The 15699-nt window shown below is 40.3% G+C and overlaps 1 protein-coding gene and 1 pseudogene across 2 annotated transcripts; one reads left to right on the top strand and one right to left on the bottom strand.

Moving 5' to 3' along the window:
• Nucleotides 1-408: 408 nt before the first annotated feature.
• Nucleotides 409-3372, bottom strand: psma5 (proteasome 20S subunit alpha 5). Its single transcript, XM_079218551.1, has 10 exons — nt 3299-3372; nt 2951-3001; nt 2436-2502; nt 2171-2297; nt 1918-1985; nt 1722-1829; nt 1489-1547; nt 1277-1379; nt 973-1059; nt 409-746 (listed from the first exon to the last, which is right to left on the bottom strand). Exons 2-10 carry the CDS (start codon nt 2977-2979, stop codon nt 669-671), a joined length of 726 nt encoding a protein of 241 aa, XP_079074677.1. The 5' UTR covers nt 2980-3001; nt 3299-3372; the 3' UTR covers nt 409-668.
• Nucleotides 3373-5240: 1868 nt separating this feature from the next.
• Nucleotides 5241-6320, top strand: LOC306737110 (matrix remodeling-associated protein 8-like; annotated as a pseudogene). Its single transcript has 5 exons — nt 5241-5265; nt 5610-5780; nt 5939-6046; nt 6127-6198; nt 6298-6320. The product of its transcript is annotated as a matrix remodeling-associated protein 8-like (transcript).
• The last annotated feature ends 9379 nt before the right edge of the window (nt 6321-15699 follow it).

Genomic DNA, 15699 nt, shown 5'->3' with positions numbered 1-15699 from the left:
CAGCACACGTTTTTTTTGTAGTTTATTCTTTGAGTTTCAATTCCAAGAAAAGGAAGACAAGTAGAACAATCTCGCTGATGCTTTTCATAGAATAGGATTAGTTTACTATTTTAAATGTTTAAATAAATCAGGGAAATTAAACCAACTAATTGGTTGTATAAGAAAAAGCCCAGTGGAAAACTGGATATAAATACTTTATCTTAGATAAACATCATTGGGGACAATTACTGCCTGAAAAAAAGATGTTACAGAAAATAAAAACAAATTTTTAGTGGACAATTATTTTCTTTTTTGGTAGTGGACATTTGAAACAACAATAAATAAACAAAGAGTCAGACACCCTTTCTGAATATAACAGTTTAATTGTAGTACTGATTCGTAACAAAAAAATCCCCCCCCCCCCCCACCCACACTGTTTTCTTGCCACTCAGGTCTAAGTGCTGGTCAGACTCACGCACAGAGTTCTAAAGATACTGAGACAAGAAGTAAATTAGCCCATTCAAATAGAAACCTCTTATGTAATCCCAAAAAAAATTCTGAATGCAGCAAGAAGAATGTGCTGAGCTGATGAAAAGATGTGGTTGTTGAGACATTGAGCCACGGTGTTCTTTCATGTCCTCTCCTTTCCTGCTCAGAATTCAAAGCAAGATTATCAGGTTTTTGATGCTTTAGATATCCTTGATTACATCCTCCAGCTCCTCTTTGGAATACATGTGGAAGGTCTTCCCGGGCTCTACTGTCGCCAGCTACAGAAGAGACACATCAAGAAAACTTGCATGAAACCTGAGGAACTCTGAAAGTAATGTGAAAACTGATGAGTAATATTTTCAAACAAACGCAAACATAACTGCACTGGGAATTTGTACCAATATGTTTCAAGTACATATTTTCACTGACAAATTCGACCTTCAAGCACCTTTATGTACTAATGAAGTATTTTTTTTTTAAAAAGGGTAAAAAATATCAACAAACCTCAATGTTGGTGGAATTTAGCTTCTCCTCCATCACCTGCTTCAGAATGGTGAGAGATGACTTGATGGCATCTTTTAATGTCATAGACTGCAAGTTAAACAGTGAGAGGGGGAAAAACAGAAAAGATACAACTGTTCAGTCCTCGTGATTTGCATGTCTATATTTTACTTTAGACTATACCGATTGAAAACATTAATTTTCTTAAATCTTTGAAAAACTAGTCAAAAAGTCTCACAAAGACTCATTGACATTACAATTTGCTTCGCTCATGTTCCTGGTGAATCTAAATACGCAGTGGTTGTACCTTGTGGTAGACTTCTTGCAGGGAGCTCTGTGCTCCCTCAGAAGCTGAGCCAATGGCTCGAGCATCACATTGCACAAAGGTTCCTGATGGGTCCATGTGGTACCTGCATTCACAAACAAATAACAGTAAAGTCTCTGTAAATTCAGAATTGTATTTAAAATGAACATGCCTCTGTATAAAATGTAAAGTGTGTAGGGAGCCCAAATACGTACAACTGGGGTCCTTTTTCATCAACTCCCCCGAATAGAAGTGCAACACCGAATGGTCGACTCTGTATAAATAACAGCACAGAGGAACAAAGCAGAAAAAAAGACTACAGGTTATGGTAGTTTACTTGAACACTATCAAACATTATGCCTTTGGAAAAAAAATGAAAGAAGAACAACATTTGTTTGAGGTTTGAATTGATGAGTGTTTCAGCATGGAAACGAGCCAAGTGACTGACCATGGCACCGGGGTCAGCGTCCTCCTCTCCAAACTGCAGTGCCAGGTTGGACACCGCCTGAGTCACACTCTCCACAGTCATCGTCTCATTGTATGTGAACCAGTGGTTCTAAGGAAGAATATATACAGATTATACACTGATATAAAATCAGGTTGTTAGAGAACTGCATACATTACTGTTTGATCAGTATTCATACCTGGGTTTCCACTCTTGCTTTGTCAATTAGAGTCTTGGCATCAGCTATCAAGCCACTCATGGCGCAACCTTTGAGGCAGAAAGAAAGAAAATGCACATGCTACAACATAAAGCAACAATAAGCACGGTCAAACTGGGAGAAATGTAATGTCATTCCATGTTATCAGAGTGAACATTATCATGCAAAATATAAGAGTTTGAGGTACAGTCAATCTGTGTCTGTCAGCTGAATATTAGTTTATCCTGCTACTCACCGATGTGACTGTCAATCTCCACGATCTTTTCAATGCTGTTGGGCTCCATCAGCGGAGAGGTGATCCTCTTCTCCACAGCCAGACAGACCCCCTCTGATGTCTGGATACCGATGGCTGTGGAGCCCAACTGAAGGGGAATGCCAGACCAAAGAAAATGTGTGAGCATATCAAGGTGGACATTTCATTTATTTTTGGAATTTATTAGACAATGTTACACAAAAGAAGACTATTAGTCAACCTAAGTGATTCAGGATGTAATACTCACTTTTATGGCCTCTATGGCATATTCAACCTGGAACAATCTCCCTTCAGGAGAGAATGTGTTCACGCCTCTGTAAGATAGATGTGAACAAGAATGATACTATGAATAGTTATCAGTTTGACATTGGTGGAAAACAAGAAATAAATGTGTTTAGCATCATGTTGTGTTTAGGTTTAGAGATACCGCTTAAAGTAGTATTTTAGCTGCCTATCTATCTTGAGTGGAACACAGGTTTTCCTGATTAAATAAAGTATGTGTTGTAGAATAGGGATACCGAAAGTGAAAGCAGGCTAACTTATTGCGAAGTGACTCGCTAGCTGCCAGCTAACTAGCTGCGACAAACAGCAACTATGCAACAACAATGGACGGAAACAGAGGAACTTTCGGAATTTCCTGAGCAGTCAAGTCTATTGAATATCTGTTTAAACAACTTCTTAACATCCTTGTGCTCTCTTAATGTCGCTCGTTCCCACTGAGAAGTGCTCAATATATGACAAAGCAGTTTGTGTTGCACTTACCTGTCATATTCCGATCTGGTCAAAAACATCTTTAAACGTTTAACGCAGGACCTACAAAAGAGAGGAATAGTTTATAGAACTATTTAAAAGAAAATGTAAGCAATTATAAAAGCAATGGCCATTCATTTCTCCGAGTATTCCGTGACACCGGGAGATTAGCTAGCTAAAGTTAGCTGCGATACAGAGCAGCATGCGAGCTAACTGACGCAGCCAAACACTGAAACTGTACAGAACGTGCTCACAGAAGTCTATCGTCGACATTAGGACATTATTATAACATTTAAAAGAACATTCATCAACAATTCTGCGACATTATTTTACATAACTGTACTTGTTAGACTCAATTACCTCCAGCCACAAACACTTGAATGAGTTCGCTTGTTTGAGGGGAAGCGACTGGGGTGTAACACTCAAACGCGCCGGTCGTCAAAAAAGTCGGAAACGAAGGTTCCGGGTGTCTTCTTCTTCTTCTTCTTCTTCTTCTTCTTCTTCTTCCTTGAGGTTTATTGGCGGTTGGCAAACAACTGTTTGGTGCATTACCGCCACCAACTGGTATGGAGTGTGGATCAAGAGGTCTAGAACTTGAGGTGTGCAGAGTTGTTGTTGAGCATTTGTGGTATCCTACAATTTTAAATATCAGTTTGTTAGCAACGAGGACACATTGTACGGAAGCGCATTGCATTCACTGGATACAAACAAAATAGACCCCTTTTCTCGTAATTACGACATCCTGATCTTGTAATTACGAGATCCTGATCTCGTAATTACGAGAAAAGATAAAGAAAAAGGAAACGTCTGTAAATCCTCTCTCAGTGGCAATGATGGCGCTATCGCAGTTAATCTGCTATTATTACCTTCTCGGTTTGAGACACTGGGAAATACTGATGTTTCTAAAAAATGATGGTATTAAATTGAGTATGTCAACACTGCGCGGGCATCTCAAGGCGTTAGGATTGTTCAGGCGGAAAGCCCAGTCTGACGTGCTGGATGTCGCTCTGTTTCTGCAGGAGCAGTTGAACCAACACGGGATGCTTCATGGATACAAATTCATGCATTTGAAATGCATCCAATCTGGTTTGGTAGTGACTGTAACGGACCTCTGAGAGTTTAAAGTATTGTAATAGTTTGTTCCTTTTTTTTGTCCTTTATTTTAGTCCGTTTTGTTACTGCAGTCGGTGCATTTCCGGTTGCGCTCTTATTTTGAAGGTACAAAAAACGGAAGTTGTTAGTAAGAAACGTGCAGAAAGGAAAAGTTGCCATAACAACGGAAAAAAGTGATACAAAGGTTACGGATGTATTAGTTTAGCACCTGGCTGATATGGTTTGCACCTGTTCAAGTTCATTTTTTGAGAAAATATTGTTTTAGATTGTTACGTTTTTTGTCAGAGCTTAAGCTAACCAACTGCTATTTCCGTTTTTCTTCATAGTTCTTACGGTGAGTTCAATAAACCTTTACGAACCATCACTTAAAGACTCCAGACTATAATTCTGCCGGGGATGCTACAGTGACTCAAATAACTGTGCGGCACCTTCTTCCACGGCCACCGTGGAAGAATAACCCGCGCTTTGATTGGACAGGAATCTTCCTCAACCGCGACGTCAAGAGTTCAATCTCGCTGATGCTTTTCATAGAATAGGATTAGTTTACTATTTTAAATGTTTAAATAAATCAGGGAAATTAAACCAACTAATTGGTTGTATAAGAAAAAGCCCAGTGGAAAACTGGATATAAATACTTTATCTTAGATAAACATCATTGGGGACAATTACTGCCTGAAAAAAAGATGTTACAGAAAATAAAAACAAATTTTTAGTGGACAATTATTTTCTTTTTTGGTAGTGGACATTTGAAACAACAATAAATAAACAAAGAGTCAGACACCCTTTCTGAATATAACAGTTTAATTGTAGTACTGATTCGTAACAAAAAAATCCCCCCCCCCCTGCCCACACTGTTTTCTTGCCACTCAGGTCTAAGTGCTGGTCAGACTCCCGCACAGAGTTCTAAAGATACTGAGACAAGAAGTAAATTTTGTCAAACAACAAAGTTGTTGAGGTTGGTGGAAATATCGACGATCATATATTGAAATTTACGACAACAAAAAGTTTGACCAAATGAGCACGCTAGATGAAGGGATAATCAAAGTTAGAACTATTCATACAAAGGGGGATACTAATATGTCCTAAATTGTATGGCAATCTATTAAAACGTTGAGACATTTCAATGAAACCTACAAATGGCAAGGAACTGGAGGAAAAAGAGAGTAAGAAAATGTATAATCAGGGAACCATGAATGTCTGGAGGAAAAGTCCAAGTATCACCAAAGTCAGAAGGTTTCATTTTCTTGGCAACATGAATATCTGCACCAGAATTAATGGCGATCCATCCAATCATTTTCGAGATATTTTAGTCTGGATCATGGTAGTGGACGGACTGAGCAGCAGCTAGTGCACATGTTTCCGAGAACGATAATTTCGGAAGTTAATTACTCCACGAATAAAGTTAAATGGAAGTCTGTGTTGCTCATAATGTCTTTTAAATGCAAGGTCCGGTCTTGTGTATTACATTTGTAAAACTCACAATGATGTCTGTTTGTAAAATAAAAAATAAAAGACGATGAACAAAGGAAGACTCAATGCTGGCTGTTGTGATTCTCAGACACCACTAAGGCTGAATCACAGCGAGTCATCAATGTTATTCTGCCAGACCAGAGGCACCACTTTCTCATGCCGCTGGGCTACGTCCTCACCTCCTTCCTGCTTCTGGCATTCATTATCCTCATCATCATCCTCATCACACGCAGATGGAGAATCAAAGGTCTGACCTGCAGTACCTTAGTTTGACTGAAGATTTACATTGAATCAGCATTTCTGAATCTCATCTAATTTTCCTGTATTTTCAGAGTTTTACCCGCAGTCATTCATGAGGTGAGAACACACAAACACACTCACATAATCACTGTCTTTCCCTTTAACACACAAACTCAGATGTCTCTTTCTTATTGTGACGGTCCAGCCGGAGTCACAGCAGCTCGAAAGAGTTTGAGGTGGATGTTACTGAAGTGAATACGTGCAGTCAGGAGGAGAGAAGATTTGGTGAGTCGAGTCAGATGAGAGAGAGAAAAGGTGACTTTTGTCTTGACTGCATGTTTTGACTTTCTCCTGTGTGATTTAAGACTACAAGAACAACCTGCTGAAAGAGAAGGTCCACATGAACACTCAGCCTAAAGTCATTGATCTTGACAAAGGTAACACAAACACACACACACACACAAAGTCCGCCATCGCTAATTTGTCTTCTCGTATTCATCTTCCTTAATCGTCATTTTGGCTTGTCTTCTTTGCAGAGATGCAGACATTTTCAAAGTGAGGAAAAGTGAAATTGGAGTCACTGGCTGGTCCAGAGGCTGCACAAACTTAACACCTCCACACGGCCATCTGTCCAAGCCAGAGAGACAGCAACAGACAAAATGTTGTGACACTGAGGCATTGTGTTTTCAATTTTTCTGTATTAGTAAAAAAAAAATGCTGATTTTGTTTGAATTGTACAAACCAAAAAATACCAAAACCAAAATATACTGAAGTTGGACCATTGTGTGCAGCACAATAGTGCCACCCAGAGGGGAATCTAAACCTGGGCTTGACTGTTAGATGAAAGAGCAAGTGTGCATAAATTGAACTAAATTGTGATTGAGTGGATATGAATTATGGTCATTATTCCTCAAATAAAAAAAATCTTTACTCACATGTCCATCTTGGCTTGACTGGAATGATGCATCACTGAGAGGCTACTATCAGTGTGTGCTACTTCCTGTAGGGTTTGATTAACTGTACCTAACTGCCCATCGAAACAGTGTATGGAAAAATGTATCATTTTGATGCTCAGACTGTATATTTTTTTTAATGTTCCATTTGTAAATGTACTCAAATTCAATGTTTGATGCTGATGTTTAACTGAAGTTGATAATTCATGATTTGTCTATTTGTATTCAAATTAATTAAATATTATTATTTGTTAAGTGAGTGTGGACAAAAAAAAGTTTGTAAATAGGTTTGAAGCACCGATGAAGCGCTACATTAATTGAGTCACAGTTGATTTTTACCATTTTCCCCTGTGCTTTTCCTACCGTGACATGTCAAAAGTAGGCCAACATCATGGTTCCCAAACTATTTTGTCTCTCAAGCTCTCAAGTTTTTAAGACAGGTAAGAGTGACATATACTCCTCTCCCCCCCGGCCGCTTATGACCGGATTCTGAGGCACTTCTTTTAGCCTCTTATAAAAAAAGATATCTCTAGGTTTATTAAAATTAGCCATATATGTCTGACAAACCGAACTAGATGCTAAAATCTGTGCCTCTGTACCTGATTCCAGGAATCAGCCAACCATTTGAGCATTTGATAATTGATTGGGTGGGTCCTTTGCCTCGCGCAAAGTCGGGTGCTACCTATCTTCTGCATACATTTTGACGTGTATGTTGGGGACAGTGGTACACCGGTAGTTGTTTTTACTGACCACAACCCACTTACCTTCCTGAACTCCTTGACGTGTTCCAACCAGAGGTTAATCAGGTGGTTATGTGATGGGGACGGACAACGTGATAACGGACGTACTGTCCAGGGCTCCCCAGTGACGAGAATGTATTTAGTTTTTCCTCCTGTGCTACCTGACCTATTAAAAGTGCTTCTGAAGTGCACCGGTTGCTGAGGTGGGAACCTGGTGCAGGAGGTATCGGACCGATGGCGAAGGTCATGGTTCATCCTGGTTGTTCTTTAGATGGGAACAGGACATTTGGTGATTTTCAGTGATTTAGAACATCTGCTTTGGTGTCACTTGGGATATTTTTTATGCTGGGTTTCCCGTCAGGACCCAGCTCTTATGGAGGGAGAGGAGATGGTTCCCTAGCCTGTACACTGGTCTGTCTGTCTCCTGCACCCAACAGGTAACAGGAGGTGGCACGCCCTACATGGAAGCACATGGGCCCGATGCTCTCCAAGGATAAAAGCAGCCAGGCAACAGCGCCTTTTTCCTTGTAAGCGTTCCCGATTGTTTTGGGGTGCATTGCCACCCATCTTAGTGAGCAAATAAACCTTCCTATGTTTTGCCTTAAACACGGTGTCTCCCTCTTGTTTTGCAATGGCGTTGGAGCCGGGTCGTGACACTCATAAGTGATGGTCTCTATCTCTGTGATTGGTAAGTGACATTCACTGTTTTGACTGGATTTGCACTATTGTGGAAGGGAAAAGTGCGCTGAGTTCCTAACATTCTTGAAGCTCTTGAAATGGTGTTGACACAGTGCATGATGTTGTATTTGTGCTATTAATCTCTTTGTGAAACTACTTTAAAGAAAAACTAATTTTATCTCTGAAAGTTAACAAATCATACTGTGATCTTTACTGACTATTACAGGATATATATTTTTTCTAATCTAACAAACTATATTTTGATAATGAGTAGTTCTAATTCAGATACAGGTTCTGAATATGCTTCAGTGAAATGTAGGAGTTATATTTGTTATGACAAATGTATTCAACTCATGTCTGATATTGATCATGTCAACAATTTGAAACACTTTAAGCAATGACTGTACTCTGCAAAACACACTATAGAAGGGTTGTTCAGGACAAAAGTAAAGTGTGCAACCATTACAGTATGTTTCTTTCCAGAGGGTAATCATACTCATTTCATTTGAATCATGTAAAGAGGGAGATTGTCCTCCTCATTATATATGTTATACCTCTCTAAAGCATGTCCAGATATCCATTGACACTGCTAAAGCCCAGCAAAAAAGCACATCAGTACCACAGTGATAGTATATGGATAGTGAATGGTGGGCTCATATATACATAACTAATATTGAGCTTTAAAATCACTTCAATTCTGTAAAAATGTTAATTAATTAATGTATTGTAATATTGAATGGATAATGCCCGGCTGCTGTTTGTTTACATTAATATGACTTGTGCAACCTTGTTTCTTGACTTCCTCCGCATGTGAATTTCATCATTTTAATAAAACGCATTGAACATCCATGTATGTATAACAGTCTGACATCCATAATGAATGTGTACATGTCCATTTACTGTCACTTGCAATTGGTTGATTATTGTGCCCATGTACAACCTGCCCTGCATGTGTCTGCTCAGATCTCTCCATCTGATCTGTGTGGCACTGTACGTTTAACTGTGAAAAAGGAGTTAGTTTCTCTTAGTTGTTGCATCAGACTGTACACCAGATGTTTTGCGGTTGACCCCTGACCTCCAGTGGCGGGCCGTGCATTTCCTACCTAGGCCTGCTGTCTGATATCGTAGACATAAATACGGGGATGACGGGAAGTTGTTCGGCGCGCACCCCCTCCATATTGGACATATTGACCGAGTATTCACCGGAACTTTCATCTCATAATTTCATTTTTATATCGTGCAATAACTCTCAAATGTTTCATTGATCTATTTAGGCCGACAGTATATGTACCTGACAATACTCTTTGAGCCAGACCTGTTTGTTGCAAAGTAAAAACACAAATGTATCTTGTAGTTATTTTCTATGTATTTCTTTATTTTGTAATGTCTCTCCAATGTTGGTTAGTTTTATGTGATCATTTTGAAATAAGCTACAGCAGTGTTATGAACATGATAATAATGATATTATTAATTAAGTTCCCACATTGTTTCCCCCTCATATATTAACGTCATATCTTGTTCCCATGCACCTACATGTATGTATCCTTACCTTCTGTTCTGGTACACAATCAGTAAAGATAACAATTGTTTATGAGAAGAAGAATTATACTACACGTTGCTGGCTGTTCCTCCATTTTATTTGTATCAACATGTAATATTACAAAGATCAATACTTAACAGTAATAACAGTAATGCCTTTGAGTCAAATCAAAAATCAAAAAGAAATGCAATTATAATTTGCACAATATTTATTGTATATAAAGTGTCATACATTTAATTATATCATAAATATTCTGATATTGTTTCTAATATAAAGACATATCTAGAAGAACATGTATGTAATCGTGCTAATACTACTATAAATACTGTGCATACAGTTCCTCGTACTCTTGTCTGGTGGGTGGGGAGGGTGGTGTCGAGGTGGAGGGGCAGGGAGGACCGTACTCACTGGGTCTCTGACTCTCTGGGGTGCTGAGAGGGGTTCAGGTCTGTTGTGGGTCTGGGTCGTCCTGGGATGACGGGTTGGTTGACGTCCACCCTCAGCTGCCCCAAGAGTGAAACCTGTGGAGTCCTGCCCTGTGAGACACACACACAAGAGATGAATACTTTGGAACTCAACTACACAACCTTTACATTGTTGTGTTGAATCTGGCCTCCAATGATGGAATCGTATTACTGATACTTCTGTAGTCCTTGGGAGGGATTACTTACTCAGCACACTGAAAGAAAGGCGACCGCCGCTCTTTATCTGGTCCTGTAGTCTTATCCTTCTCATCTGCTGCATCTTCAAGGAGACCCTGGATGTTGCTTCCTGTATCACGGCCATCGATACCTGAGTAAAAGAGACTTGGAAACTTTTCTTAACGTTAGTAATTGTTTACAACACATCTGTCTGGTTCAGTCAGACACTTTCAGGGGACTTCTGCTCCCCATACTCCCGCAGCACCCTACACAAAACTCCAAAGTACACAACTGGGGGCGCAGCTTCTTCAGGACGATCCGCACCAAAACCTCTGCTGCAGGATGCTACCTATTGCCAACCCCGCCAGACGCGAGGGAGGTTACCTTCCCCGCCAGACGCAGGGGAAGGCTGTCTGGCGCTTTATCAGTCCTGCCAGACATAAAGGTTTTACAATACTGCAGCAAACAGGCGGTCGGTCTCAATCCGAGTCGCTGTCCTCATCCCACTGCCAGTGCCAGTGTCTTCTGTTTGTGGAAGATCTGAGGCCTGACTTGAAGGGTGCAGACTCTTCTGACCTCTGTGGAGCTGGGGGCGCCACGCCAAAAGGGAGGGTGAAAAGATAGCCAGGGGGAAAGGGACTTGGATGCTGCAGGTCCTGTCAGAAACTCAGAGTTGGGAACCGTTGGGTGAGAGGGTCATCTTCATCTTTTTCTTCTTCCTCAGCGAAGCTTCTTCAGGACGATCCGCACCAAAGCCTCTGCTGCAGGATGCTACCTATTGCCAACCCCGCCAGACGCGAGGGAAGGCTGTCTGGTGCTTTATCAGACCTGCCAGACATAAAGGTTTTACAATCCTGCAGCATTTAGGCTGTCGGTCTCAATCCGAGTCGCTGTCCTCATCCCTCTGCCAGTATCTTCTGAAGGATCCGAGTCCTGACGTGGAGGGCGCAGACTCCCCGTAGTCCTCTTCTCTGGTCCTCTTGGCGGAGGATCCGACTCCTGGCGTGGAGGGCGCAGACTGCCCGTCCTCTTCTCTGGTCCTCTTGGCGGAGGGTGCGAGTCCTGACGTGGAGGGCGCAGACTCTTCTGGGGCTGGGGGCACCACAGGGTCATCTTCATCTTCTTCATCCTCCTCTTCTACCACCTCTTCTTCCTCCTCTTCTTCCTCCTCTTCTTCCTCCTCCGAAGAGTCCATGGAGCCATATCCGGAATCTTCGGGATCCCAGTCTTCCTCGTTGTCCTCTCTCTCGTCGTCTTCTTCCTCGTCGTCCTCTCCCTCGTCGTCCTCTCTCTTTTTCGTCCTCTCCCTCGTTGTCCTCTCCCTCGTCGTCCTCTAGGCGTTCTCCATGGAGGAGCTGGCGAATGAACACTCCCTGTTCCCAAACACCATACACAAAATGACCATTCACAAATGCAAGCTCCAACTCACCTTCCTTACCTTCGTCGTCTAAGGCGAGCCTGACGGGGCCTCTAGCAGGACGCTCCATGACGTAGTTCACACCAGCTGAAAGGGAAAGGTTCAAACGTAAGGATTTCTCATAACATTAAATATTTCTGGATTACATTGAGCAATAATCAAAGTTTAAAAAAAAGAAAAAACGACAGCATATGCATAACCTAACAATGCAGACAGCACATAGGAGGCTGTGCCTGTAAACATTTATAAACAGTAATATCAAACATACATAAGTTCTGCCTGTGTTAGTTTAAACAGATGAGGGAATCAGAAACAAATAATACTGCTTCCATCTGTTCACAAAGATGGAAATTTTGACAGTATATACTGTATGTATATATACACGTATATATATATATATATATATATATATATATATATATATATATATATATATATATATATATACATAGAGAAAGAGAGAGAGAGATAGAGAGAAATATATTCCAATGCCAATAATTATTAGTATCGTTATTGATATTGTCAGCAGTATTACTATTTGTATTTGTCTCAAACAACAATGTAGCGTTCATAATTAGCAAGCTTAAATCTTAAATTGCACATGAAGAGTGCTTCATTTAAAAGGCACAGACCTTGCAGGTGCCTTTCACGCGCAGCTTTTTTTTCTGGTTAATTAACCGACATGTTGAGTTCTCGTGAGCTCTCATCAAAGACATTTATTCTGCACCAAACAATTGTAAGGACTTCAGTGTTTGTGTGAACAAAATGATCAATGGTTTGCAATAAACGGCGCGAACGTATTTAATTGACACTGAGGACGTGCGTCATGACGCACAGTAAAACATGCCGATATTTATCCAACATGACCACGGTAATCTCTTTCGTTTATAACTCATAATTCTCCCTGCTCATGAGGTGCATATCACAGTACGTGGAGGAGATGTTGGAGGACGCACGCGCACATGCAGTCCCATAATGACTTAACAGATCGCTCTTGTCCCGTCAAAACAAAGTATCGCAACAACGAGCAAAGTGCATTTCAATGTTCAATGTTAAATGTTAAATAACTCATGTATTTAATATGCTAAAGTAAAAGGAGGAAAATGTGTGTGCAATAAGTCACGTTTCAACAGTCAAAACAAATATGGTTTCCATGGTGGACAATCTACAGAATTCGATAAAAATGTCTCAGGTGCCATTTTGTTTTTGACATTTCAATGTTAAATTTCGACGATTTGATGCCTTAAACCCAAAATAACAAGGGGTTCAAACCTCTATACTAGTCATTAACACACTCCTCACATCTCCCGCAATTTTTAAGCCATTCTGTCGCTCAAGTATCATTTTACAGGCCTGACAACATTCTGTGACGTTTTAACATTGAAAGTCAAAAAGTTTCACTGATTTCTAAACTGAGAACACTTTTTAAAAGATTTTTTTATTTAATTGTTTTCGTTGATAATAAAAAAAAAAGCTAAGCTAAACATAAAAGTTGTCTTACCTCCACAGCTCTGGTCCAACTCACAGCCCAGTCCCTTCAGCAGGCCACTGAAGTCCTCTTTCAGGGTCTCTGGTCCTCTTTCAGGGTCTCTGTCGTGTGTCTCTGTCGTGTGTTAGGTGTAGTAGTTCTGTTCGCCAACAAGTTTCTTTCCAGCAAATTATCTCAAGCAGTTCAAAACTCAAAGAGTTAGCTTTACACGGTTTAGGTTCACAGGAGGTTTTCAGTCCATGTCCAAGTCCAAAGTGTAAAGGGAAGAATCAGAACCGCCGCGGCCCTTAAATAGCCTCGGTCCGGTTTCCATGGCATTTGCTTGTGTGCGTGTGTGCGTGCGTACGTAACTGCGTGCCTCCGTGCGTGTCATTAAGCAATACAGAAAGAGAGATATTAATTGTTTTGATCATATTTGTCAAATTTACTGTATATATTTATTTGATTCATATAGAGCTATGCTTAGTTCATTTGTCCGTGATCTGTTGTACAGCTATGAGTTGTAAACCTTACACAACCCGTCTCTGCGATATGTGAACACGTCGGTATTGGAGATTGGAAAAGGAATTGAGAGAGAGAGAGAGAGAGAAAGAGAGAGAGAGAGAAAGAAAGAGACAGAGAGAGACAGAGAGAGATATGTGCTCCTCCGTTGTAAATGTGTTGTTGGACAAATGTCTCACAACATAACAGATCTGTTGAACACTGAAAGCCAAATGGTAAATTAAATAGACTCTTTTATCGGGCAATATTGTAGATAATTATGCTCTTGTTGTATTAATCACAACATTTACAGCGTTGTGTGCTTTACTTTGTTGCATATCTTGTTTTTTTGTTCCTTCTCGCATACTGTATTTGTTGAAACCATCATCTCCTCTCTTAGTGGATTTGTTCAACTCCAAAACCACCAATATAAGCTCATTTCAATCAGGAGAGACCAGTCAAATAAAGAAATGATTATTGTTTATTTTTAACAGATGATATGTGATGATAAAGTCTCAGAGTCTTCGGCGCTTGGACTCTGCATGGAGATCTGTAACTGAGGGCCGTCTGCCCGATCAGCAACAAGATTAATCCCCCCGTGGAGTCCAGACCTGGTGGTGATGGTGATGATGGATCTGATGAAGACTGGGCGGAGATGGGAGGTGGAGGGTGCGTAACAGCAACATGAATGAACTGAAGTAGAGACGGTCATATCGAAAGAGACAGCAGCAAGTTGATTGGCTAACAACGTAATTGTTTCGTGGTGCTTATTGGTCAGAGGAGACCAGCTGATCTGCAGCTGGTGTCGTGATTGACGGCCCGAACAATGACAGCTAGTAAACAAGGAGTGCGCATGCGTGAGACGTGACGGCAGACGTATACACATAAATGACGGGCTTGCAAGAGTTTGGTCTTCGACTAAACTTACTCTAAAGCTTCATTTGTGTTGACTTTTATTTCTTTTTCTAAAACACTGATATTGTCTTGACTCAAGAAAATGCCGCTGGACCAGAACAGGACCGGTTCAGTGGTTTATTGGAGGTTTATATACGATTAGTATGCCAGAACAATATTTAGTCCCAATATTGTACCAGTTTATTATTCTGAAAAGACCAAACCACCAACATTTTATGTAGATAGATTTTCTATCAAAGACAAAGTATCTGCAAAGTGAAGTTGCATGTTGCAGTTGCCCTGTTTGTCTCCAACGTGACAAAGACAGTAACATGATTGAGATTATTGAGTTCAAACACTTTCATAACGACCACTCTTCCATTTTTATTTCAGCCCAGATTAACAGACAGACTACAGCTAACTGAACATGATTTAATGTTTGTTATTCTAACATAATTTTTTAATAATGCAAATAATAAATGACCAATGACCTTGGTGATGAGCCTTTTTAGTAGCTCAAACTATTTTCTATGAATACAGTTATATTATATAGTATATAGTTATTGTTATGAATAATATCTCTGTTCATTCTGAGTATTTAATTTGAGGGGAAATTGGATTGTTATTGAACGCTTATTTTGAGTATTTATTGCACTTTTTACTGAACTATATTTACTTGACAGAAAAAATAGAAACTTTGCAGATTAAGAGACATTTCCCCTCTCAACTTCTTTAAACTGCTAGGGGAAGATAAAATGATTACTGTGTAATCCAATATTTACAGCAGGATGTTTTTCTTCTTCTTTTTCTATTGTGCAGGGCCGACTTCTTCTGGATTCCTGGGGGAAAGAAGACACAACTGAATAGCAGAAATGGGATATTGTTGTCAAATGTTTTCTCCTTTTGTCTCATTTTACAAATCAAATCATCTCCCCTGTGTAATGTGGAAGTGTGTTCCCTCGGGGAACAGTGTTTCCCTCCTGGTATAAATAGTGTTTGTTTACTTGATTATGTTATTGTGCTGAGCCCTAAACCAGGACTGTGCATGTGCGCAGTGCTGCACGCTGCCTGTACATGTGAGAGAATAAAGGGAGTGTAATGTCGCT

The sequence above is a fragment of the Taurulus bubalis genome, assembly GCF_910589615.1.
Source record: "Taurulus bubalis genome assembly, chromosome: 5".
Taxonomy (NCBI): domain Eukaryota; kingdom Metazoa; phylum Chordata; class Actinopteri; order Perciformes; family Cottidae; genus Taurulus; species Taurulus bubalis.
The sequence above is the reverse complement of the archived record's forward strand: the minus strand, read 5'-3'. Positions and strand labels throughout refer to the sequence as shown.